At 40.5% G+C, this 27,576-nt stretch overlaps 2 protein-coding genes across 2 annotated transcripts in view; one reads left to right on the top strand and one right to left on the bottom strand.

Annotated features, from left to right (window-relative positions):
- The first annotated feature begins 566 nt into the window (after positions 1-566).
- SMTNL2 (smoothelin like 2) lies at positions 567-26,347 on the top strand. The gene is made up of 9 exons (XM_072353754.1): positions 567-1,337; positions 11,104-11,191; positions 11,941-12,180; positions 12,883-12,912; positions 14,165-14,213; positions 15,487-15,657; positions 16,201-16,318; positions 17,608-17,759; positions 23,811-26,347. The coding sequence occupies exons 1-9, from the start codon at positions 933-935 to the stop codon at positions 23,935-23,937; spliced, it is 1,380 nt and encodes a 459-aa protein (XP_072209855.1). The 5' UTR covers positions 567-932; the 3' UTR covers positions 23,938-26,347.
- The window catches only part of FBXO39 (F-box protein 39), a 33,167-nt gene continuing 12,240 nt past the window's right edge, over positions 6,650-27,576 (bottom strand). The window contains 2 exon segments of the mRNA XM_072353755.1: positions 6,650-6,691; positions 6,694-6,792. Coding sequence (XP_072209856.1) covers positions 6,650-6,691; positions 6,694-6,792 — 141 coding nt within the window.

Genomic DNA, 27,576 nt, shown 5'->3' with positions numbered 1-27,576 from the left:
TTACACTTTGCTACAAAGCATAAAGCAGTTCTGAAAGTAGTGGAGGAGTAAAAAGTACACTGACAAAAAAGCCAGCCGGGTAGTTCCTCCACTTCAAACTTTCTCTGTTTAAATAGCATGCAGGATATCACATTTCTGTTCCATGCTCTTAATGAATAAAGAAATATGGTCAACGGGTTGTGGGAGGTGATTCTCCCCTCATAGGGAAAGGTGCATATATGTGCATTTCTTCAGAATGTCTCTCAGAGCCAATTATCTCCCTTTGTCTTTGTGCTCCTCCAGGAAGGAATACATACTGTTTACTTCAGCGTTGTTATGCAAGCAACCCAGGAAAGATGAGATGATGGCCTCTTCACTTGCTCTCATTCCTGCCCAACTGCCATCTCCCGCTCACTCACTTCACGCACAAGCTCTATGTCCTCGACCTCCTCCAGGTCTGGTTCCATCACACCGCCTTCAGCCTGCCACGCCCGGCCTTTCCTTCAAGGGAAAAAGACAGCTGTGAACCCCCCATTGCCCCCGCCCCTTCTCCCTCCCCCTTTCGTTTATTCCCTCGTGAAATTACATCTCCTCTGAGGGCGCACACACACTGCTGGCTGGCTCTGGGCAGTCACTCAGCTCCTGGTCTGGTTGCCCCGCTACGGCGCGGCACTGTCGCGGTGATCCCGCCGGGCGCCCCGCACGCGCTGTGGAGCTTTGTGTCCGCATTACGGGAGCGAACCGGGCTCCGGCAGCCGTGGGGGCAGGCCGATGTGGGGGCTGGGCCTAAGGACGGCTAAGGGGAGGTATTGTGTGCACTCTGAGGGGACGAGCAGGTGGTAGCGGCAGGGAGAGAAGATCTGGTCGAGAGTCTGCAGCCGTTGGCTCCAGATTCCCCCCCCCCCCCCCGCCCCTATCCGGCCGCACCGCAGAGTCTGCGGGCCGTGAACACCATGTCCAGCGAGATCGACAACCTGAACGGCCGCGAAGCAAAGACGGTATGCGAGGCGTTGGGGCGCTATGAAGACACGCTACGGGGCGCTGTCCGGGAGATCCACGTGGATATTCAGGTGTTCAAGCAAGGCGTGAGCCGGCAGGTGGATGAAGTGCTGCGCCTCGCTAGCCCACTGGCACGCACCGTCTCAGAGCTGCAGCAGGAGAACCAGCGCCTGCGTGTGCAGCTGGAGCGGCTGGCTCGGCAGGTGGAGGCCCTGAGCCGGTCGGCGGGGCTGCCGCAAGAGCGGCAGGACGAGGCAGAGAGGAGCCCTCCGGCTGTGGAACCCAGCTCTCCAGTGCCAGCTTTTTCTGGAGACAGGTTCTCCACCCTTGCGAAGCTCGCAGCGTCTGGTCGGAGCCAAGTAAGTGCTGACTATGGCTGGGGAGGCAAAGAAGGGAGAGTCATGAGGATGCACGAGCACCTATGTGAGTGGATGCTCCTAAGCTGAGCTGTATGGTAGCATGGGGGAATGTTTACATGGAGCACCTCTTGTGCAGTGAATATTTATGAGCTTTTGGAAGATGCTTAGAGAAATGGCCTTGACCATTCTACCATCTGGAGACATTTCTGATTATAGTGCTACTTGACCAAACTGAGACCTTGCTTAGAGCGGTCACAATCTCTGTTTGGTGTGGTTAGAAGTAAGAAGTCATAGCAATCTCAGCTATCAGTATCTACGTGTAGGTGAATCTCTGTATATCCTTTCCACACTCAGGAGGATCTGTTTGCCAGCATTGCTATTTGTCAGTTACCAAGCTCATAAAGGAGAAAAGCTCAGCATACACATATCAGTCAGTAATGTTCTTACCTAACATAGAGACTTAGTGTACTGAAGTGTTACAGTTTTGAGGCAGAAGTGCTGTGCTACTGTGCAGTCAATAAGTAAACAAAGATATAAACAGATGTTTTGTTGAGAGACATTATTATGATGGAAAGATAATCTATAATAAATGGAAACACTCACCAGTGTTGAAGGCTCACAGTAAACTCCACAAAGAAGCAATCTCCAGAGAAAGAGATCCTTCCTCAGTGGCAGTTAACTCTTAAATGGGATCTAGGAGAGGTGGAGCCAGACTCCACCCCTTCCAGTAACACAGCTGAATTACCTTCTCCTGTGCTCCCGCAACTGACTCATTGCTTGCCTCAGGTGGTCAATCAGAGGTTCAGTCTGTGATCAACAGTTTCCCATACAAGTACTATGGCTCCATCCTAGAGAGGTACATCCCATGCAAGCTGTCATGGTCTCCATGACCTAAATTACCACAGAGATGTTCTTCCCAGTAGTACAACTGTTCCTGTGATGTGAAGCCTTATAGCATGGTGCATGGAAAGCTCAGTTAGTGGGAAGCTCATATGGTACTGAGCTTTGTGTAATATTTTTCCAGTGCATCTGGTTCTGTGGAAGAAGCTGAAAGTTCCTGTACAATCCTTGATGCCAAAAGAGTGCCCCCAGACAGTACATGGTGATTGTTATATAAAACTACATGATATTAGAGAACTAGCTTTCAAAGCTGACAGCCTATTTCACGTAATATTAAGATATCTCTTGCAAGACTTGGAACCTGGAAAGTTGTGGGACTGGCTATCCAGGCCTTGGGGATGAAAAGTAAAAGCTTGGAAATTAAACTAATTTGAAGTGATTTTGGTTGCGATTGAGTAGAGTCTGTATAATATTCCAGCTCTTTTACTTCCCACCAATCCAAAAGAATGGACCACAGCTGACCAAATGAAAAGGCAAATCTGCCATGTGCTGTACTATTCCAACACTGTTATAGCAGCTGCTGCCTTTTCTCCAAAAAGACTAAGATAAACAGCTCACAGAACTTCTGGATCTTTTGTTTGTTTCTTTTGTTTTGTTTTGTTTTTTTCCTCCATGGAGCCAGCTGTATTTACTTATATTGCAAGAGAGGAAAGTAGAAGAAGTGGTGTCTCACACAACTCATCTTCTCCATTGCCACTGTCTGCCTGTAGTGTGCACTCCATGCTCTGTGATAAGCTTTGCATCGAGGCTATGTCATTATCCAGCTTTAGATATCAGTCTAGGCTAAGACACAGAAAGTGCTTTTGTTTTGGTTGGAACATTCTTCAGGGATGGCTCAGGGAGGGTTCAGGGAAGATCACTTAAATACTGGTAGTTCCCCAGTGTTCTCCCAACAATTTTCCCCACAAGGATGGATGGCTTCCGGGGCTAGCATAGCTGACTGAAAAGGAATCTCAGTACTGAGAACCACAGAAGATGCAGCTAGAGCTACACACACCAAATGCATGCAGGAACTACATCATTTTTCTGATTAAGGCCATAATGTGGCTGTATTCAAATGACTAAGGATCACTGCGCTGGTCACCCAGTTTCTCCGTGGTAATGAAAGTATTCCCTGAATTGTCTGAAATTTCTGTTCATGCAACAGAAGCACTTGAAGCAGAGTACCATAAATGACACTGTGTTTGCTTTTAGATAAATTAGTGGTTGTGATAAAAATTGATGAGTCTTCCATCCACAGTAAATGCTTATATAAATCTGAGATAGAAGAAGCAACTAATACGTTTCTGGAAATAGCAGCAAATAAGATGTGCTCTTTTGCTCCTTATTGGTTTGCTTTCTTTTAAGTGTGTTGTTGATGTAGTTCTTATCCCAATAAGTAGTTGAGTTCTGTTCCCTTCAACACTTCCATCAAAATACTCTGGATAGGAGTTTCTTTCTCAGAGTGAAGATCAGGTATTGGAGATTCTGGGTGTCTTTATTGTGTGAACTGTTATTTTCTAACACTGCTAGATTACTTTTCAAGTAATTGAGAAGAAAATGTGCCCAAGGAGTTCTGAGCATAATTCAAAAGTAAGGACACAAATCTCCTTTTAAATCTTTGGCTAGTCTCTTCTACACCGTCCTTGAAATGTGATATACAACAGCCTATGTGCTTATTTAGATGGAGTCAGTTGCCTTTCTGTCCAGCAAGTGGGCTAGACTAGCAAGATAACCATTTGTTGTTAGCCCCCATTTCCTCCAGGTGACACAGCAGTGACAGTGTTACAAAGGATTTGTGTTATCTGCCCGAGATTTATCTTGTACCCACGAACAGGGCCCTCCACGTATTGGGGAAGGCTACTTTGGGGGTGTAGAGTGGGGAAGGGAGTGTGTTCTTCATGTTTGCTCCATTTTTGTTTGTTTGTTTGTTTGTTTCTCTTCTTTTTCCCTTTCTGTGGTATGTTGTTTTGTTTTGTTTTGTTTTTATTGTCTTTGTGGACATTTCAGCGTCTGACTGACAGAGCAGGATGGTTCAAAAAGTAACAGTAATTTGTTAGTTTTAGTATCAGGTGGTTATTTGCAGCCAAGGTTGTTACACTGGTAGTCTTATTTGCCCTGTTCTTCCAAGAGATCGTACATGGACAATTGCTCATCTTTCCTTTTCCATCGAGGGATATGGATGGATTAGAAATTTTAATAATGAAAGGAGAATCACTTTTTGTACTTGCAATGCTATAGTAAACCCACTTGTTCAGTTGCTACAGCTAGATCCTTAATTTTCTGTTTATTTCTTGACTTCGACTTCAGCTAAGTAGATCTTTCTGAAAAGTCTGAATTACTGAAGCTAGATAGAGATAAGATCTTCTATCTCTTTAAAAACAAATAATCAAAATGTTTAAAAGTTGCTCTGTGGAATGTTCTTTAGATTATAGCTGTTGAGCTGAGAGGGATCGCCCAAATCCAGTACGGACAGTAGCCATGTCAGAACTATTGGGGTTGCTTTAAAATTATGATATGTAAAAATTGGGATTAGTTTTTGCCTTCTGAGTTAATTTTTCTTAAAGCATTTATGCAACACTTTTGGCACACAGATTTCTCTTCCTCTCCTCTCCTCTCCTCTCCTCTCCTCTCCTCTCCTCTCCTCTCCTCTCCTCTCCTCTCCTCTCCTCTCCTCTCCTCTCCTCTCCTCTCCTCTCCTCTCCTCTCCTCTCCTCTCCTCTCCTCTCCTCTCCTCTCCTCTCCTCTCCTCTCCTCTCCTCTCCTCTCCTCTCCTCTCCTCTCCTCTCCTCTCCTTCCATAATCATTGGAGCCAGAAGGTTCATGTAAGGTTATAGGATAGCACAAGTTCAGGAGCTGGAACTACATGGATTGAGCAGGATTTTGAGTTAATCATTCTGCAAACTGGATGTGATTTCTAGTTATGGTTATGTTTTTAAAGGAGATACTTTTATATATCAAATAATGCTTACACAGTAGAGACAATCTTGCGTAAGACAAGAACACCATTTTAATATGTTCTGTTTGGTTTGGATGGTGTCAAGCAAATTGTAGTGTTAAAAAAAAAAAAAAAAAAAAAAAAAAAGGATAAAATCAACATTACTTTACAAGTAGTACTAATTTGTTCCAGTGATTTCTGTCAAGGGGAAAGAAAAGGACTTTGCTTTCTTTTTCTCTATTTGAAGATGTTTATTTCCAAATGATTCTCTGCTTTTATGGTATACTGTCTTTATTTTGGCAAAAGATTTGAGAATAGCTTCAATACAAGACTTGTTTTTGGACTCAGTGATCTTTGTAGGTCCCTTCCTACTGGATTGTTCTGCTCTGTTCTGTCCTTTTTTGTGTCTGCAAGGAAATACAGTATAAACTTGACTGTGAATTCTTATTGTGTGTAGAAGCACAATATTCTGAGCTCTGTTCTAACTGCACAATAATTTGCAGCACGTTCATTTGCAGCACAGTAAGGATCGTGTTTCATTTTGTCAGTTACATCTCCTGACTGGTCATTAGTTCTGTACTATTGTTTCTGATAATTTTTGGTCAAAACTTTCACTGCTAGTTATCTGTGATGTCATTCTCAGCAGCTGGCTTTGCATATCTTCTGTGAAAAATGGGGAGAACAGCACAGAGTTAGAGGTACCAGTACCGTTAGCAGCTAAAATAGAATTTGCCAGTTGCAGTCAGTGTTTGTTTGTGGTGTTGGAAAGGGTTTATCTGTTGGATACAATGGCTGCTGAAATCTAAGGTTAGAGGACAGGTTTTAGTGAATGAGAGGTGTTCCCCTATTTCTCCCTGATGCTTAGTTTTTCATTTTTTTAAATGTGAAAATTGTGGCAGAGTTCTGAAAAGTTCTGATCAAATCTGAAGTTTGGAGCTCCAAATAATCTTGACTGATAAAGGAAGCAGGAGAATTACAGTTGCTTGGGTCCTGCTCATTTGAAGACACTAAGTTGTTGAGTTGCAGTCTCATGTAAATATCTGTGATTAAAAGGTCTATGTACATGTCAGCCCAAATTATTATCAGGCTGGATCTAGATCAGTTTGGTTTATAGATAGATAAAGAGAGATGGTACATTTCCACTTTTTTTCTAATCAAGTGTTCCTACCCTGAACTTAAGCCTCCTCTGTCCATTTACTCTCACCTTGAATCAGGCTAGTAAACTGCACTTGTCATGATGAGTCAGTAAGAATTAGTCAGCACTTCCTTTCATGGTGTGATCTCTAGAGAAGCTGTACACATAGATTATAGGATTTATCTCTGTGAGCTCCAAAGTCTGGAAAAGTTTAAGATTAAAGGTGGTAACTTGAATTTGTTCCTTACCCATGATGAGTCTGTTATGTAAACAGTCTGCTGATTTCCAAGGATTGAAATGCCTGAATGCCTGATAGGAGACTTTAGTTGGCAACTTCCCTCAAAGCTGAGGAAACATCATTTAATTCCAAAAGCTGACGGTGTTGAAACTAGAAAAACTATGTGCTTTACCTTCAAAAACATGCTGTCTGTTGATTGTCCTTGACTGAATTGTCTTTCCCTTCTTTTTCCCCTTCCTTCAGTCAAGGCAGGGTGCTGAATAAGCTGCAGAGTAAAGAGATAAATATATGAATAATGAAAATGTAGCTCTGTAACACATCGAAGGTTGGGGAGAATTTTAAAAGTTGCAGAACGGGGAAAGAAAATTCCAGAGGGAGTTGTGCCTGCCTTCTGCCACTTCTTTCAGTGTGGGGAGCAGATTAACACACTGCTGCCAGTGGTATTTGTAGCTTTTGTGAACCACAATATCTTTTTGTGGTATTCTATACAGTCGTGGTACACGACAATAACTTTATGTGCCTCTGTCTCCCTTTCTTTTCATGCTGCAGTCTTTCTTTGGCAGAGTCTGATCACTGTCTGCTGTCATTATGCACATTGCCTGGTACAAAGATATTCTATTCTGGGGGAAAGTTTCCAGGTGCTGCTGGATTGTATTTCACATACAAACAAAGCGAAGTAAGAGCTGCATTCAAGTGTTTTTCAAATAATTACTGAATGATAAACTGCAGTAGCTCTGAGACTGAGGCAAATTGGCATTATGCTGTTACGAGCACCTTATTTTCAGCAAGAAGACTCCTATCACTGAGGTAAAATCAATCCCAGACCAATTAATGCACAAAACTGAGGAGGTGGTGGCAGAAGTTATGGGAGCTAGCTTCTCTGATAGCTGTACAGGGTTAAGATCATGTAATCAAATGTCTTGTGCTTTTGTCCAGATGAAGACAGGTGAGGTCTGTCTGTAGTCCTCTAGGTGCTCTCTGTGCTCACAATAAGTCTTGGTGAGGGGCATGTGTCAGTGCTTAGGGTTCAAGTTTGCTGTGTTTAATTCAGTCTAGCTACAGTCTGTTGCTGCTTCAACACATAGTCATATTGATATCATATATATGATTGCTTGCTTCCAATGCAATCTAATAACGTAACTGTGAGGAAACAGGATCTCATGGAAAACTAGTGGGTTTTTATAACAAATGGGTTTATTCTTTTATTTGATTTCTGAGCTGATGCAACTTGCTCTGTGGTTGCACAGTTGGTAGATCTGATACAAGGGAAGCAGAGGAAAAAGGAGGCCTGGAATTGGAGAGAGGCTCTGTATTTTAGCAGTAATGCTCAGGAAATAAAATGAGAAAGTGCACCCACAATCTTGGCAGAGCATAGGTCAAGGTCTTCAACTGGCAGCAACACTGCCTGCATTCCTGATCCCTTCAACATCTTTCTGGGAACCTAAAGTCTCTTAACATTTTGTGGTTTCTGTGTTGCAACCTCATGTGACACCACTTGAGAGAGTGGATAGAAGTCCTCCAGCTTTACTGCTGACAGTAGCCTCTCAGTATCACAAATGTGGGCCCCTGGCAGACAGCAAAACGTGCTGGAGAGACTGTCCAAATGGCAAATGATTCTGTGCCTTTCAGCAAGAAGTCCCTGATTATTAACGTCATTTGCCACCCTTTGGTGTCACTGGTTCTAATAAGGATGCTTGGTTGGACCAAATTAAATTGGTTGTTCCTTCTTGGGTGTTGACCACTATCCATGCCTCCTCCTTTTTCCAACCTCAGAGGCTCATATTTGTTGTGTAGGGGCACCGTGGGAGCAGGGGGGGAAACTCCTCCTTCTTCTGAAAGCGAAAATTAAGGACTGATCCTCCTTTTCTTGTTAGTATTATTGCAGTATGTCTCTTCAAGGTTGGAAGCTAGTTTAGTTTAGTTTCTTTCCCTTTCAAAGACCTAGGGGCTGCTGGTCAGCTTGTGTCAGTTCACAATACCACCCTTCAATCTCTTTCTGATTCCTGGATACTACACTGTCTGGTACTTCCTCTTGCAACCTGGCTACTTGCTCAAAACGTTTGTGGAGCTGGGCGTGTTTGCAGCCATGATACCCACCCTCAGCCCCTAAGGGGACTTCCAGAGTCTAGAATTCTCCATGGTCAAAGATAAGGGCATCTCTAATGTTCTTTGGGAGGTCTGCTTGGGAAAGGTGTGGCTAGTCTAGGTTTCTGCCTCAGCCTGTTACAATGGACAATGGCCAAAATGGTTTCAATAGAAGACTCCTCCCTGCTTCTCCGTGATGAGAAGAAAGCAGGTTGCTTTTTGCCCTCACTGTGCGCCCTCCATAATTTGATACTCTTTCCCTAGAATGTTTCATCAACCGCACGATTGCTTTCCCATGTGTTTTGTGTTGTTTTTTGTTTGTTTGTTTGTTTTTAATGTGTGATGAAAACAGGTGATATAGCTTATAGCTCCACATATGTCATGAGGAAATGCCTGAAGGTTTATCTGCAATAAGAGAATGACAGAATAATCACATAAACAGGTGAGCAGATGTAGAACACAGCACTGCTTACAAGCATGGTACACAGTATTCCGGTCTACTAGTTGAATATGCAGCTATTAAGCCAAACAAAAAAAGTGTGCATTTATGTGTTAGTTGTTAGCAACTGTGAATAACAGCAGTTGGTCTTTCTGGTATTTTGATGCCAGACTTTAATTTGTCTCTTTAACCAGGCCAAATACTGAGTACTGCTTTTGCAAAGATATCAGTTACAGATAGGTAATCATAGAATGGCCTGGGTTGAAAAGGATCACAATGCTCATCTAGTTTCAACCCCCCTGCTGTGGGCAGGGTTGCCAACCACCAGACCAGGCTACCCAGAGCCACATCCAGCCTGGCCTTGAATGCCTCCAGGGAGGGGGCATCCACAGCCTCTCTGGGCAGCCTGTTTCAGTGTGTCACCACCCTCTGCGTGAAGTTATGTTTTAAGGATGAATTTTAAAGCAGAATAATGGAGCTGTAGCTACACGACTGAGTATTTATCCTTTGTTGAACAATTTGTTGCTGTTTGTAATCTCTTGCAATCCTTCTACTTGCCAGTAGTGATTATTAGAAAGGATGAGTTCTGGCCTTTTCTGATGAGCAAATCTCACATGCTTGTAGGAGCACAATCACTTGGAATCTTTCTGCAGTGTTTGTGGTTCAACTTGATGCCTTTGTGAACAAGGAGGACTAAAATTAAAACAAGCATGTTCTATTTTGATACTATCAGAAGAGTCTCTCTTCAGTGCTGACAGACTGCTGGAAGGACATCTGCAGAGAAACAGCCTGCTATGGGGAAAGCAACAGAGTGATTGCCAAGCTGGCTGGGATCACTTAGAAGATCTAAACAAACATTAATTGGTATCTGGGCACCTGGTGTCACTCAACAGTGCAGGAGTAACTGCATGAGACACAAAGACCTGGGGTATGCAAGCAGACAGATTAAGTGCTCCAGAAGGCACCTTGCACTGTATACTATGAAGCCGTCTCAACTCCTGTATTTGATAAAGGAAGTCTGGTCATTCTGTTTACTTATTATTCTCTTGCAATTCCCAGAAGTGTCTTGTTGGAACAGTGGCATTCCAAATTTGCCTGAATCCTCATTTAGGTGATTTTTTTTTTTTTTCTTTTCCTGTTCTGTTGTTGTTTTATTGTGATATAGTGTGAACACCTGCTGAGACTACAAAGGTAGAGTTGTTTTCCCTGCTGTCAATTTTTTAATCCAGGTTTGCATCAAAATAAGGTTTTCTGAAAAGTCTTCTACAGTTTTTCTTCAGAGATTACTCCATGTGAAAAAGCTTTTCTAATGCTGCTCAAGGCTTCTTCAGGCTGTGGGGTTTTGTAATGGGAGTATTACAGAATACTCCCATTAACTGACAACGTCTTTCTGCTCTAGTAGAATTGAGGAGTAAAGGTGGTGCAGCTCTTACTAATGTCTAGCGGCCTTGATTGTCTTCCCTTGCACATCTCACCTTTCCCCATTTCCAAAGTATCAGTAATCTCTGTATGCAAAGTGCAGAGAAGTGACTGAGGAGCTTGCTTTTATGAAAATCCCTCTTTCAAGAGGTGTCTTAATGGAAGATGTCCCACAAAAACCAGTGGAGCTAATAGTGTTTTTGCTTGTAAGAAAGTTTTAGATTCTTGTTACTTTAACACCAGACCTCTCAGACTTTCTGATGAAATAAAAGAGGTAGACCAGGAAGATTTGATCTGGAGTTACAAATTTCATGTTTCCCTTGTCTCTCAACTATTAGACAGGGTCTTCAGTTTATGACGATCACAATGTATATCAATAGCTTTATCTAACTGAAGTGGAAGATCCCTTCTCGCTGTATGGGGCCTGTTGGGACAAGTATGTGAGGACTGATACATGTCCTACATTGCCAGTGTTCAGTTTTCAAGTTCTGGCCTTTGGAATGAAATAATTTCTCCCATCCTGTATCACAATCACTAGTAAAGAAAGGCCTGTTCTTGGCTGGGGTTTCTGGATAATCCTCTAACTTCTGATGCAGTTTGCAATTTAGTTGTGTCCATTTTCTGTTCTGACAGAGCGTAGACCTGGATGATCACCACAAACCTGAGTTCAGAAGAGTTTTTAGTTCTTCCATCATTGAAAATGGGCATCAGTCTTCATCAGGTAGGAACAGGACAAGAAATGAAGGATTACTTTAAAAAAAAATACCTGATTCTGGCAATCATAGAGCAGCTTTTGGATATTGGAACCATTAAAATCTAAAATGGTTTCAGGATGGATTTTGTGCTGCAGCACAAAATTTCCTAATTAGGAAATAATTCCTAATTATTTCCAATTATTTTCTAATTAGGAGTCTAACTTTCAGTGTTCAACTTTACTGTTAAGCATGTACCGTGGTGTTTCATAAATTGGAGACCATTATCTCAGTGCCCCCCCGATAATAAGATCTGTTATTCTGGGTTCCATTATAGCATTACATCTCTAAACATTTTGCAGATTGCCAATCTATTTCAATAATCCTTCAGTGGGGGCAGTGCTTCTTTTCTATATTTTAGAGAAAACTGAGGCACCCAGCATTTTGTGGAACTAAGAAAATAACAAGGACACTGATTTCTAATCTGCATCATGTGATTGGGTTGCACAGAGGAAGAGGAGGAGCTTGCCAAATATAGGTACTAGTGAATTAATAATCTGAAAAGGCTGTTCTTGCTGGGTGTCTTGTAGGACAGGTACCAGGACTGTACTTCAATTTCTGCAGAGTGCTGCAAGTGATATAATGTCCCAGGGGAGAACTAGGCAGAATACTTCAATTGACTTGTAAAATAAAGTTGTCACATGGAAATTTGTTTGTAATTTTTTTTACAAGTGTGTAAGTAGATTTTGTTCATTTCTGCTTTTCTTTTATTCACCAGGTCAGGCAAAAGTCTCTCATGAACTGACTTCTTTTTATGCGTCAGACTCTTCCCCTGAGGCCCATGCTCCTGCAATGACCTTACAGATGCCCCACCTTCCCGTTACTGCAGTAACCAGAGTATCAGAGAAATTTTCAGGAGAAGCCATCCATTCTGCAGGAACAACTAATGCATCCACTGGCCTGCTCGGACAAAACCAGAGCAAAAATGAGATGGCACTGAAAACTTCCCATCCGTCAGGTAAAATATAGGGATTTAAAACAAAAATCAAAACAACAACAACAGAAAAAAACAAAACAACACAAAAACACTGTTTTCTGAAGCTCTGTTTCATTTCATTACTTCAAGTTACTTCAAGGAACTAGGGACATGGAGATTGTCCTGTGACCTAGAGGTAATTACGTAACCTTGCTTCTATGGCTTTCCCTTCCATAATGGGATACTCTGATTTGTAATACTGTGGGTCCTAGTTGGATGCTGAGTTTATAATGTCACATCTTCTGAGAATTTTTGTTGCCTAGTATAATTGAGTTCACAGTGCAACCAATTTTCTAGTACTAGTTACTGAAGAAGTATCTTAAGAAGTGAGTATTTGCTAATGGGTTTAAAAATTGTTTGGAGGGAGGAATGACTGACAGCAGACTGACATGTAGACAAAGAGTTATTTCAGAATTTTATCTGTAAGTTCAATTTTTTTTAAAAAAAAAGCTCATGTCATTTGATTTGTAGTCAGATATTTTGTCTTTAGGCAAAAGACAAATTATCAAGTGTGTATAGTGTTGGTGATGTTTAATTGATCAGAAACTATATAGATAGATCGGATGGAATTGCCAACGAGAAACAGATTCTTTGCAAGTTCATCTTTCAAATTTTACCTTATTCAAGATAAGAATGTAGGAAAGCCTTCCTTTGTTGCTTTTTGTTTCTTTTTTTCTGTTTCAGTGAGAACAATGACTTCATCTGCCAGTGGAGGTGAGTGTTCCCACCAGTGTATCCTTATGCAAAGCATATTGAGATGGATTCCATGTTCCATATCTGGGGGATTCAGATCTGAGCATCTAGTTCCATTTAATAGGTACATGACAGTATTAAAATCACAAACAAGACTGCATGCAGATTTGATTTCCTGGGTATCATGGATCCTTGTTCTAGTTTTTTGGGCTCTCCATCAGTTCAAAGCAAGGGAGCACTACCTGTACTTGCACAGTGGTGTACATGTGTACTGTTAGGCATTCTCTACAGTGGAAACAATAGGTGCCAGAAAAGTAGGTCAGAATGCAGTTTCGCTGGTGAATGTTTCAACTCATCAGGTGAAAAATGTGACTGAATGCAAGCTGATGGCAGCTGGAAGGTAGTGGGCCCAGGATTTTATAGCAAAATTTACCTCAGCAGAAGAAGAGTAAGTAGTCTGCATGTCTAAATGTGTAAAAAGACGAAATGCCCTAACCTAAATGCCCTAGAGTGATTTGGACAGCAATTAGGTTGAATTGCTTCTAAGATGTCAGTCTTTCATCTTTGTCTATATAAGAAGCCTTCAATAAATGACTTCTGGCCTTGCAAAAAAACGTTTTGGCTTTAGTGTGTTAAATCTGGACAAGTCACTCAATTATTCCACATTTGTGGTGCCTAGCCAGAATCTAGCACAAAAGATGTAACCTCAAAAGAGGGAAGAGGAAGATGCAAGGCTGGTTTTGAGCCACCTTTGGAGTCTGTTCTACTTTAAAATTAGAAACGTTCCTAGTGTAAATTATGATCAGGTAATTTAAACTATGCTGTCAGTTGTGGTAGACTTCCCAATATGGCTTAGGTATGCCAAAATGACTGTTGCAAACTAAGCTGTAGCATGCTTCTCTCCTTCCAGTGAAATATCCATGGCAGAATGCCCTCCTCTGAGATCTGCATGAGGGCCTAGAAGGATCCAATGTTCCCAACACAGTTTTATCTAAGGCATTTTCTCACAGTCTTTTCTGGCCTGTTAACACAATCTTAGCTGCAGTACAACAGTGTTGCAGAGGGAATAAATCCCTGGGGAAAATCTTTTTGGCTTGTTAGCTTATAATGGGACCTAGACAGAGGCCTGTTACTTCTTACTGTGGTGAGAAGCAGTGCATGACTGTCTTACCAGGAAATGATTTGAAAAAGTATGAGTAGAGGAGAGAAAAATGTTTCAACATTGATACATCCTAGGTTTTTGTTTGTTTGTTTGTTTTGGTTTTTTGTACAGTGAATGCCACATCTGTCTCTTCTGCAAGCTGTGAGGCAAGTAGTGAAAGGTAAGCATTTATCCTGATGTTTTGTTAGGCCACTGTGTTTTGTATGTTCTTGATGAGGTATCCTGCTGAAAGGTGAATCCCAGATGCTGTAATTTAAATGCATTAAAGGTTGTGAGCCTTCCTGTGAGATTTGTGGAGCAGAGATGGGAAGGAAAGAGGGAAAGATAACAAAAACCAACAGTCAACCTTTTGCTAAAAGCAGACTTAATTTTGGATTTCACTTTTTTTTTTTTTTTAAATTATTATTATTATTTTTATTGTGCTACTAGCACTATACTACTCTGTGGTAGATTTTTATTAGGGGAAGCGAGATATCAGGCCCTTAGGAAACACTTTTAAAAATAGCCAGGTGTGTCAGTTTCTGCTTTGGACTTACATTTTGAAAACCAGCAAATGACTGCCATCAAACATCCATAGTTTGGCTAGACTAGAGTTTGGTTTGTAGATAAATGCATCGCAGAATACAGACTTTCAGCCATCTTTAAAAACAAACAAACAAATAAACAAACAAAAGGCTATTATGTACATTTTTTTAAATAACAGAGTCACAGTTAGTATAGTGTTACATGGTATAGCAACTACTACAGCCATGTCCAGGCACTCTTGGCACGCAAAACATCCATCAAGAAAAGAGGGAGAACAGCCAATGTAATCTCTTAAGTTGAGTTTGTGTGTACATTGAAAGTCATCCAGATTTTGACATAACGTTTCTTCCAAGTTAGTTCCAACATTTGATATAGCAAGCACCTTGCAGATCTTGCTGTCAGGAGATATGGCCTTAATCAAATTTTCAAGTTGGAGTCAGTGAAACAACAGTGATGTGCTAAGGATTCTGTGTATTATAACTAAAATTTTCAAAGCTTCTTCCTGAAATACTGTTCAAGTTTATTTTTAAAATGTGAATTAAATCCTCTGGGAAACCAAGAGTTGCAAGTTAAAGGGATTTAGTATTCCTGTGTTTCCACAACTTTTGCTTAAGTTTGCCTGTTTCCTTAAAGGTAATGCTGTTCTTCTACTCAGGGCTGTAAAGCCTTTGTGGCTTGGCTAACTGTCTCATTCCTAAAAGTACCTTAGAACCTTCTGTATTTGGCTGCTGTTGTCTATCAATAAAACTTTAACCTTCACTTAAATTGCTTTTGACTCATTCACATCCTCTTGAAATTGCTGTTTTGACAGGCAGTATTGGGTATTTATGCTGACTGCTGGCACTGCAGAGTGCTACTTTTTTTTTTTTTTTTTTTTTCTTTAACCACATCCTTTAATTTTCCTCCAGTGCAACTGACAGTTATTGTGGTGTGACACCCAAGCCTCACTCCTCTCCTCCTACTATACATCGTCAAGTTGAAAGGAGGCGAGAACTGGTGCGGTCTCAGACACTTCCACGAACTACAGGAACACAGGCCAGGAAAGCACTTTTTGAGAAATTCGAGCAAGACAGTGGAAAGTATGTCACTTTCTTACATCTCCTGAATGGATCTCTTTATGGGAAACTAATTTGTTAATTGTTGCTAGCAGAGGACAACTGTGTAGAATTTTGAGCTTGGGGAGCTATAAGGTAATGTGTAGGTTTTCTGACATCACAAATTGAGCCCTGGAAATTTACAGGTACAGATTTCTATCTCTGAAGTTGTTTAGCTGAAGAAGCTGATGACTTTTATTGGGAAAGATTGTTGTGAAAGATGTCTTCTCTGTAATTAAAATCAGAGACTGAGAACCTTCTGTTGTCTTTTGTTAAGGAAGAAAAACAAGGACTACTCTTTTAAGCATCGTGATAAGGGCATGATTTAAACAGAAGAGCACTCAAAATCCTGGCTTCGGTGAAATGAAAATCAGTTTTTCTAGCAGAACCAGGAGGTTGAAGTTTTAGCCACATGTTTCTCAGATATCACCTGAACAGTGACCTGGGCAAGGTTGCATGCATGTTGCTGACAAACAGGTTTAAGTTATTCTAGAATGTAATTTAATCTGGTCTCTGTTGATTTTTCAGAGGAAAAGGGCAATCCAGAGCTAAGCTGAAGAGATCGCAGAGTTTTGGGGTTGCCAGCGCAAGCAGCATTAAACAAATTTTGTTAGACTGGTGTCGCTCAAAAACCATAGGATACAAGGTGAAGCCTTCTATCTCTGTTCACACTTCTATCTCTGTTTTTCAGAAGAACCCACTAAAAAACTGAATGTAAAAAGTGCTAGACAGTGAGTTAACTTCCCCCAGAGTCACAGTGTTTTGAGATCATGTAAGATGCTGTATGGACAGTCATTGCATGAATGAGATTTTGTATATCTCTCAAAGCATTGAAACATTTGGTCTGGAAGATGACATTTTTGTGGATACATATTTGGACTTTGCTATACACACATGTTTTTCTTAGATGCAGACTTTTTTTGCATTCTCATCACATTGAGTCTGATTAGTATTTTTCCAGTATGTAGAACCTGTCTCACTTTGACTACACAGAAGACCAAATTATTATCTTCTGATTTTTAGATAAGAGAATTTATATTAAATATTTGAGATCACAGCATGTTAGTAAGCAAAATTTTGTAAGACAACATCACAATAGATAAGAGAATTCAGTTGCTGAAATTTCGTTAATTTTACCTGGCCCTAAGCCATAATTCCCAAAGCAGTTTCAAGGGGAAAGAGAAAAAATTTCCAGTTTTGTTTTTTTTTTTCCCCCCAGTAATGCATGTTTTTTCAGCTCTTTGTAAAATGTGCTATATTACAGTATTCTTCAGCAGAGCTAGTGAATATGACTGTTAGTTGTTTAAGAGGAGAGTTGGGGTTCAAATTTTATATGATGGGAAAGCAACACTAGCGGAGAACCTAAGTAGATTTTGTTTCATTTTGGCAGTTGAAAATAACAATAAGCATTAGTTCTAATAATCAGGGTCTGCAGTAGGCCTAATTCTTCCTGTATTTCTACTAATCGGTGTAATAAACAAGCAATGAATTAGGCCTTACTGAGCACGAAGTAAGCAGGTCTTTATCCAGTATTACTTATTATCACAAGGTGAACAATTCTTCAATTATAAATACTTCATAGGCATAAGCAGTGCTCTCACTGTACATAGACACTGAGCTGGTACACTGGGCCTGCTCCAGAGCTCACTAAGTTTCACAAGATTCTTCACAGTATGTTAGTAGGTTTTGGGATCAGGGACATTGAGTGTGTGTTTGCTTTGTATCTGGACGTGTCAGGCAAGAGGCTTTCATTACTGAGCATGCTCTTTCTTCTCAGAATACAATTCATGTATTAGATATGTGCAGAGGGAAAGAAAAACACAAAGCCTGTACTCGCGTCAGTGGGCGAGCAGGACAGAAAAGTGCAGTGAGCAAAAGCAACTGCTCTCTCCTGTTCTCCAGCCCTGTGTTAATGTGTGTTTTTCATCACAACAGCACATTGATCTTCAGAACTTCTCCTCAAGTTGGAATGATGGGATGGCATTCTGTGCTCTTGTACATTCTTTCTTTCCTGAATCTTTTGATTATAATAAGCTTGATCCAGCTAACCGCAAGCAGAACTTTGAGCTGGCTTTCACCATGGCTGAGTGAGTATCACCTTAAATCTCTGTGAAGTGCTTCCACTTCAAGTTGCATGAAGTTGGACAGCAGTGAAGAGTTTAATCATTCTTTCCGTAGATCCTACATCACTAGCTTAAGTGTGATGTGCTAAAAAATAAAGCTCTGTACAAAGAATGCACAGAACAGCAATCTAAGATCAAATGTGGTTTTGCCAGGCACAGTGTAGATGACTGGAGTCCCATGTTCCGATCTTTCACAGTCTTTGGGTGGTACTTCAGTTCGTCTTTTTCACTTCTGTGATCCTAGAAGCAACTGCTAGAACATGTGACTGCTGCAGCCTCTGTTAGCAGTAGGTTTCACCCACTGCATTTTACCACAGATGATATTGCTAATGGGACTAGTACTGCACAAAGCCATTAGCTTCAAAAACTCTGTGGAGTCCCTAACTCTGCTGCTGCTCATTCTTTCCTGTTTTGTCCTTACATTTGTGGTATGCATTACTGTTTGTTTGTTTTTTCCAGTATGTCGTATGAGCATAAGTGCAGTCACTGGATTTCAGTTGTGCTCTATAAAGATGTAAAAATTCACAGCTTTCACTTGTACTTCAAGATGCCTCATTACTATCTGCTGTGCATGCTTGCCTTCCAAGATTTGGTAGTGTGTACTGGTAAGAACTGCTTTACAATAGGATGCTGCTTTTAAAGGAAAACAGCCCTGGCAAGTATATTTTACTGACAGAATATTATTTCAGTAAATGACTATCTGGAAAGTTCCTAAACCTTACAGATTTGTATTTGTCACCTCCTGATCCGGCAACAAATCAAGGCTGCTGAGTGAAAGTACCGTGCCTCCGTGCATGGGGAAGATGGGACTCACACACAGTGTGTAACGCCAAAGGTCCAAATATAATGCCACACCACAAACCCTATATACTGGTACATGTGATCACCCCTATCAGATACTCGTGACCTCCCTGACTCCACCCATATATATGTCTGTATACAGACACCACCTACCCAATACCCAACAGTATTTTCTGGGACTTACACAAGACAAAACCCAGAATGAACATAGCCCAGCCCGCTAGAAACACAAAATAAACAGAACAGATTGCATGACAGAAGTAATTGTTAACAACCTACTGGATGGCTGTATGTTGGTAATTGAGACTTTCATTCTTCTATCTTAAATGATCTATGTTGAGTTGTTTGAATGGTTTCCAGAAAAAGGAAGTTGCAACCTGTAGATTAAGGTGCATTTTAGACATTTACTGTCTCTGTTGTGGTTTTACGTTGCCATGGGTGTGCAGTATGACTTCTGTGTCCTTGCATTTCTTAATTGAGCAGTTTAGTTTCTCCATTAGCTTCTCTGTGGCCAAGGAATGCAGAATTGGATGCTGATTAGAAGCCACATTTTGGTGTATATTACATTGATTTTTGCTTAGGTCTGCAAAAGACTATTAACAGGGAGGAAAGTTATTCAATTATCAGGCTGTCACTTCATTTATCATGTATCTTAATTTTTGTATGGGTTTTAATATCAATGACAGTTAATCTTTCACATGGACTAGCATTAACAAATTCTACTTATGCAGAATTACAGAGGTTTGCATCTGTAGAAAATGGTGCTCAGAGAAATTCAGTTCAGCTTTGTGAATGTATTTGAATAGTATGTAATAGGAAGTAATACAAATAAGTTCAAATTACTCCTCAGTTTGCAGCAAAGATTTATTCTGTATCTCTTTTATGTATCACTTAGGGAAAAAATTATTCTGGTGATAACTAGCATAAAAATGTTATGTATATGATGGATTACTGATTGGGGCACTGCAGTATTCTTCTGACCACATGAAGTGGAGACTAACTTTTCATTAAGGTCAGAATTGATCTGACTGTGTACTCAACTGCAAAGATAGATATGTTCCCACAGATGTTTCTTTTGCTACAGATCAGTGTGTACCAGTTAAGATAGCATTTCCTCTCTCCCCTTCTGAAAGTAACAGGAACAAAGCTTTGGCTTCTTCAGCATTGTTAGGACCATGTATACCATTATGAAAGATCAGGTGTTGTAATGGAGAGAAACAGAAACTGCAGTACTAGTGAAAACCCTGTGTCTTATCTCTTTATTGTTCTGCAACATGTTCAAAGTTAACAGGTCTGAAGTGCATTATAAAGTGACTTCTTTCCAGTGTTCATAAAAGATGAATTGCAAGCATGGGAAGTTAATTTATAAAGAATAAGAGAGAGGCAAACAGTGCTATAGTTGATGTAAAACTTAAATTTCTAGAGATGTGAAGAATTCTATTGTGTGGTTCTCTGTTTAGGCAAACAACTGCAGATCATCTGAACCGAATGAGGTTCAACAAAAGCAAGTGTAGAGTCTTACATCTACGGAGGAAGAACTGCATGCACCAGTACAGGCTGGGGGAAAACCTGCTGGAGAGGAGCTCTGCTGAGAGGGACCTGGGCATCTGGTGGACAACAAGTTGGCCAAGGGCCAGCAGTGTGCCCTTGTAGCCAAAAAGGCCAATGGCATTCTGGGGTGCATTAAAAAGAGCGTAGCCAGCAGGTCGAGGGAGGTGATCCTCCCCCTCTACTCTGCCCTGGTGAGGCCTCATCTGGAATATTGTGTCCAGTTCTGGGCTCCCCAGTACAAAAAACACAGGGATCTCTTGGAAAGAGTCCAGCGGAGGGCCACAAAGATGGTGAAGGGCCTGGAGCATCTCCCCTATGAGGAGAGACTTAGGGAACTGGGTCTGTTTAGCCTTGAGAAAAGATGACTGAGAGAGGGTCTAATCCAGGCTTATAAATATCTGAGGTGTGGGGGCCATAGTGGTGAGGCAGTGGCATGTGCCACTCTTTTCAGTGGTACGTGGAGATGGGACAAGGGGAAATGGACATAAGCTGGAACATAGAAAGCCCCGCACGAATGTGCGCAAGAACTTCTTTACGGTGAGGGTGACGGAGCACTGGAACAGGCTGCACAGGGAGGTGGTGGAGTCTCCTTCTCTGGAGATATTCAAGACCCGCCTGGATGCCTACCTGTGTGACATGGTGTAGGAAGCCTGCTTTGGCAGGGGGGTTGGACTCGATCTCTAGAGGTCCCTTCCAACCCCTACAATTCTGTGATTCTGTGATCTTAAGATTTCAGTGTAATTGTGCAATTTAGCACTGCAATTGCTATAACATAAACATGTCATTTAAATTGGAAAAATGTAGTTGCAGTTACTTCAAGTCAGCCTTAGGTAAACTTGAGAAAACAGGCTAATGAGTTAAGCACATACTGCTCCATTCTACTTCTCTCTGTTTTTTTTATTTTTATTTTTTAATTTACTGGGGGAGAAAAGGTTGTTTTGGGTTTTTTGATTTTTTTAATGTTTTGTTTTGTTTTTTTTTTTTTCATTTTGCTTTTTAAGTAATTAAGATATCTTAATGGATTTGTCCATGTCAATCATAAGAAAGAAAATGGAGTTAGTAGAGCACAATGCATCCAACTTTTACTGACAGCCCACTGCAACTAGACATCCAACTTGTAGCTTCTTTTCCAATCCCACTTGCCTGAAACCCGATTTGAATCTCAGGCATTTTAATATATGAAACATCTCTGGGAAAACCTGTAACCCTTGAAGAGGAAGGAGCAAGCAAATTAACTTTTGGAATTGAGTGTAGTGATAGGGTTAATGGAATCATAAAATGGCTCAAGTTGCAAGGGACCTTAAAGATCATCTAGTTCCACCTCCCCCTGCCATAAGAAGAAATGCCAGCCATGAGATCAGTCTGCTTACAGCCCCACCAACCTGACCTTGAATGCCTCCAGGGATGGGGCAACCACAACTTCTATGGACAACCTGTTCCAGTCACTCACCACCCTCTAACTAAAAAATTTCCTCCTAATACCTTACATAAATCTCCCTTCTCTTAGTTTAGAACCATTCTACCTCCTTCTATCACTATCTGTCCAAGTAAAACAGTGCTCTCTTTTTTATAAGCCCTCTTTAAGTACCAGAAAGCTGCAATGTGGTCTCCTCAGAGTCTTCTCCAGACTGAACAACATCAGCTCCATCAGCTTTTCTTCATAGGTGAGATGCTTTAGCTCTCTGAAATTCTTGGTGGCCTCCTTGGATCCCCTCCAACAGCTCCACATATTTCTTGTGCTGGGGGCCTCAAGCTTGAACATGGTTACTTCAGATGGTGCCTCACAAGGGCAAAGTAGAGGAGGACAATTGCATCCTTTGCACTGCTGGCCGCTACTTCTTTTTGAGGCATCCAGGATACAGTTGACCTTCTGGGCTGCAAGTGCACACTGCTGGCTCACGTTGAGCTTTTCATCCATCAGAGCCCCCAAGTCCTTCTCTTCATGGCTGCTCTTAATGAGCTCTTCTCCCAGTCTGCACTCATGTTTGGGATTGCCCCAGACAAAGTGCAGCACCTTGTACTTCGAATTGTTCAGCCTCATTTAGTTCACATTGGCCCATGTCTCAAGCTTGTCCAGGTCCTTCTGGATGGCATTCTTTCCCTCTGTTGCATCAACTGCCTTGCAGAAGTCAAGGTAGATGACATCAGTTGCTCTTCCTTTGTCAAATGATGTAGTCACTCTATCACAGAATACCACCAGGTTAGATGCAATTTGCCCTTTGTGGAACCATTTGCCTCTAATTGTGTGTTGCTTTGGTTGAGTAAGAATTAGAAGAAGGTTGAATTCAGTATAAGTAGAGTTTGATCAAGGTTGATAGCTTCTCATTCTTAACCTGATAACTGCCTTTTTGTGAAATGGACTTTTCTAATACTCTCAATCATACTGTCCTTTTTTGAAGCAGCAATTAATGGTTGTTAAAATTGTCATGAGTGGGAATGTCTCAGCTGTCTCATTGTTTTGTTTAACAACAAAAGGAAAAGCCAGCTTTTCTGACCTTGTATCAACATGTTTTTTTCTTGTTGTTTTGCTTGCTTGTGTAATAGTAAGACCACTCCATGTGTTATGCATCTGGGTTCAATATGCTCTTTTCAAATACTGATGGGATGTGGGGATACATTGCTGCAAGTTCTCATACAGCTCCAAACACTGTTACGACCGTGCTGAAGCTGTGGGGGTCTTCCAGATTTGAAACTCCTAGCATAATATTGTCTGTCCAATATACACCTGGCAAATGATTTACATAATTTGGGAATCAGAGTCTTTTACATACATATGCGCACACAAATTTTCTCACACATCACTGAGTTAAAAATGATACTACAGCATTTTCAGGTGGTTACTCCATACACTATACATAGCTCTCAAAGATGAAGTATGCTTTTACCTTGATTTCTATCTGACGATAAGTATAGGGAAAATTCAAGAGACACTGGGTAAGAAATATCTACAGAAATTACTTACTTCTCCTTAGCTGAGATGGCCTCTAAACTGTTCTCTTATTGACAGAAAAGGCTCCTTTCTCAATTACTGCTGTTAACCTTAATGTGAACTCAGGAGCCCAAATGACTAACCTTTCTAGGTTAAACAAAATCTTTGAGATTTTTAATCCTAGGCTTCAGCAGATCTTTCTTTTTCTTCACATTGTTCCAGTTCTGTTAGACTTGTGCTCTCCAACATGATGGTCATCTCAGATTGTTGCCCAAGGTGCTCATGTAGGGGTAGTGGAAAGAGAACAGAAAGAACCTACAGCCACTTTGGCTCTTAATGAGCACATCTGATCTCTTCTTGTGTTTGTTCATTCTTTAGAAGTTTTCTATTTAATAAGCAGAAAAACTCATAATTTACAAACTCATTTTGCCCTGTTTACTAAGACTTGGGCGGAGGAATGAGATTGTATTACATGGCACAGAAACATGGGACAATGACCCTGCAGATCACAGTATAGAGGAAAAGCAGGAAAGAACAATTATTTTCCATGATCACAAAAATAACAGTCTCCAAAATCTGATCTCAGACTGACCATTTCACTGTTGTTGATAAATCACAGGATTTCTTATGTGCCTCAGTGATGCTCAACTCAGAGCAGCAAATGAATCTTGGAAGTAGTTACAGTCTTTGGCTTTAACTCTTGATTTGCTGAATCTGTTTTATTATTACTACAGGAAAATGGCTCACTGTGATCGTCTGATAGAAGTGGATGACATGATGATGATGGGCCACAAGCCAGATCCCATGTGTGTCTTCACCTATGTCCAATCTCTGTACAATCATCTACGACATTTCGAATAAAACCATCGCCAACTGTCCAGCCAGAAGGATCAAGTATATTATCCTAATGGGAAGGAAGACTGACATTTTGCAAATAGAACACTGTTAGTTTTTGCAAGCATGTGGACAGTAAAAAGCATTCAATTGCATTTGCTGACTGAAGTGTTGCTGAGCAGTGTTTATTTATTTTTGGTGCTAATAGTAGGTTGAATTTTTAATATTCTTTTAAGGATTACAGGAAACTAAATCTCAGCTCTCATCTCTGTTGGAATCACAGAATGACTTGGGTTGGAATGGACCTTAACGATTGTCTAGTTCTAGTCCCACTGCTGTGGGCAGCATTGCCACTCACTAGATCACGCTGCTCAAAGCTCCATCCAGCCTGTCCTTGGATACTTCCAGGAACGGGGCATCAACAACTTATCTGGGCAACCAGTACCAGTGCCTCGCTGTCATCATGGTAGACAATTTCTACCTAGTATCTAATCTACCATCATTTGGTAGGGTCACTCCATGTCCTGTTGCTACATTACTGGGCTAAGGACAGTCTTATAAACTGACAAGTAATTCTATGATGTTCCCTCTTAAAAATACAGGTAAAACTCTAGGAGGCAGCTAGAGTTTTTCCACTTCTTTGCTCAGCGTACCAGAGAAGTCATAGCAGACAGGCGAGAAAAATCCTGTTTAACAAATTTAGCAATATTGCCCCTCCACCATCCCCATCCCACTTCAGCAAACATGCGTACACACACACATGCTCATGTTAAATAAGCACTGTTCTAAACTCTGGAGAGCAGTGGTCCAGCATGGACAGAAATGAAGCCTTTACAACTTGTTCAGTCCTTATCTTGTCACTAATGTGGCCAGGCAGTGTTCCAAAAAAAAAAAAAAAAAAGTGTGAAAGATGTGGGAATTCTAAAATGGCTTGGGCTAGTATCTGGTTTCAATTAAATTTATGTTAAATCAACAATGTCTCCATTAACTACGGCAGGTTACACCAGAATTGCTAGACAAAAAGTTCATGTTTTATCTTTTTTGATTTTCTGTTCACTAAAATAACATCGCTTTGTTTTCACATTGAACATTGTAAATGAAAACACCAAGCATGCATATCTTTTTTTTTTTTTTCCCCTAAGGCCCTTCAACTTTCCTAAGAATCATCTATATAAAGTAAAAACTACCAGCCACAAGCCCTCTACTCATGTTAGAGAATGGGTTTTTAACCTGCATTTATTTGTGCTCTTTGTAGATAGTGATAAAGGTAACTGGCTCTGTGTTGATGACCATTCATAATAAGACATATCAAATGTTCTTTAGAAGTACTGCTTCTCTATAGAAGGATTTTATTTTACCCTTCCTTTCTAGTGAAGTTTACTTAGGAAACCATGAATGAAGCAACCACTTTATCAGAAAAAGTTTGAAAAGCATGCAAAAGGTAGAGCAAAAGGTAGAGCATAAGCTAAGTGCTGAAGAGCTGGATCACCGGTATCTGTTCAGAGTGTGCCTAGCCTGTTCCTACAACATGTTGGAAATAGCTTGAAAGCATGTTTTAAATGCATATCTTAGGATGTATCTGAAAAACATATGATCAAACTAGCAATAATCCCAGGTACTGCTCATACAGCTTTAGTGCAAGTGGAGAGAGGTAAGGCAGATTATTTTTGTCTGCAATTGTCTTTGGTTTTTAACTTTTTTTGAATAGTTATGATGAGTGTGTATCTGTTGTTCCAACAAGCGCTCTGTAAAAATGAACAAATTGTAGTTGTGTTTTGGAGAAGTGATCAGATTAGGCACAATGAGAAATCAGTCTGCAGGAGGTATGTGATTTGCGTATTTCCATTTTCATAGCAGAATACTTTTCATTAACTAGTGGAGCCAAGTTCCACTGCAGCTATATTACTGGCAGTAGCAGCTTTATACATTAAATTTGTTCACAGTCCCAGGTTCTGTGTGACTTGAGTGCCAAAGACATGGTTAAGTGTTTGGCCAGTTTTGGTCTAGTAGCAAATAATTATAAAAAAGGAAATTCTAGGCAGAAGTTTTGCGAATACACTAAGGGGAATTAACATTTTTGCTACAGTTTAGCTTGTTCACATCTACCCAAAAACTTCTTGCACAGTTTCCAAAATTCCTCTCACTTTAAAGAGACAATCGTAAAGATATCTTGTGAACTGGGGAGTGGAAGACTGTAAGCTGGTTCTAACTCCTGATGGTTTGTATATAAGGACATGATAGATATTATTGTCTAGTTACAGAAATGTAAAGTGCAATAAAATGCATTAAGAGAATGCCCAATGCCTGGATGAGATTGTATGATTAAATTTAATAATGTATGTAAAGTATGCCCCTGGTGGTTTTTTTATCATTTTTAGATAAAAGTAATACAGTGTGTATGAATATGATGGTAAATGTATTTAACACAAATGAGAAATGACCAATTATATTAAGTCATCATATTGTATTTTACACAGATGGAGTGTGTCTTGGATTTTTTTTATACAGTTTCTGCACTGTATCTAAAATTCAGTACTATCTCAGATATTTTATTGGCATCTTTATCCTACTTCTGAAGGCTAGATCAATTTGTTCTGCGTCAGATTTTCAAAATAATCCTAGCAGAGCCATTACCTACTGTTTAGGTGATTATATTTTTCCTTGTTGTTAAAAACTTTCAAAACCCAAACAATTTCAGCCTTTAAACATATTTTGTTCTCTTTAGTCAGTGCTTTTGTTTACAAGCCATTTCTGAGCAGTTTTGCTTAGAACATAGCTCTGAAATAAACTACATGCTGGAGGATTACCCTACAGAAGCTTTGAGTAATTCTGTTCTCAAAAAGCAATGCAAGTGACTCTCCATCTTATTCTACTAGCTGTAGATGAAATTAACAACAAAGAGAAAAGGATACACACTGATATCTAAGCAATGCAAGCACTGTCATAGCTTCAGTTCACTGACACTGTCTATTTGATTTTCACTTTTGAAAAAGTATCTCCATAGGTGACTTTCAAGTAGACATATCTATTGACTCATCCTGAAGGCACTGCATCAGCTACAAATAGGTATTATTACAGCAACTTTAAAATGGTAGCCTAAGCAAGTCCAAGGAATCTGTCCCAAACTGCCACTGACAGAGATTTTAGACTTGTTGAGAGTCTACAGCATCTCTGCCTCTAAAAGTCCTGGCTTCTGACAAGGTCTTGTAGACATAAATTAAGTGGTAAGTGCCATTAAATCAGTATTCTTATCACAAGACATATAGTGATAGAAGGGGTGGAAACATTCAATGAACCTAGAAGATTCTTGTTTTCTTGAGCAAAGTAGAAAGACAGTTCTGATTAGCCTACACATTCTGGACTGAGAGAGGAAAGAGAGGTAACATTCCCAGTTCCTCTTTATCTGCATTCTGGTTTTGATGCTGTCCAATGGAGCACTGCCACAAATGTTGACTGTGCAAGAAGCAGTACCAAATGAGTAGTGATAACTGGGATCATCACCTGATCAAGCATGGATGTAAGTAGGGAAGAGACTGGGATAGGGCCCTAGGAAAGAATATTCCATAAACTCAGACTATGTAGGAAAACAAAACAAAATGGTATTCGCTTTGAGATTATTCCTCACTTATAGTTTATTAGTGTTACCTCAGTGTTTGCCAGTGATGA

This window comes from Excalfactoria chinensis, chromosome 19 (assembly GCF_039878825.1).
Source record: "Excalfactoria chinensis isolate bCotChi1 chromosome 19, bCotChi1.hap2, whole genome shotgun sequence".
NCBI classification, from domain to species: Eukaryota; Metazoa; Chordata; class Aves; order Galliformes; family Phasianidae; genus Excalfactoria; species Excalfactoria chinensis.
This window is presented reverse-complemented; position numbering and strand designations above follow the sequence as displayed.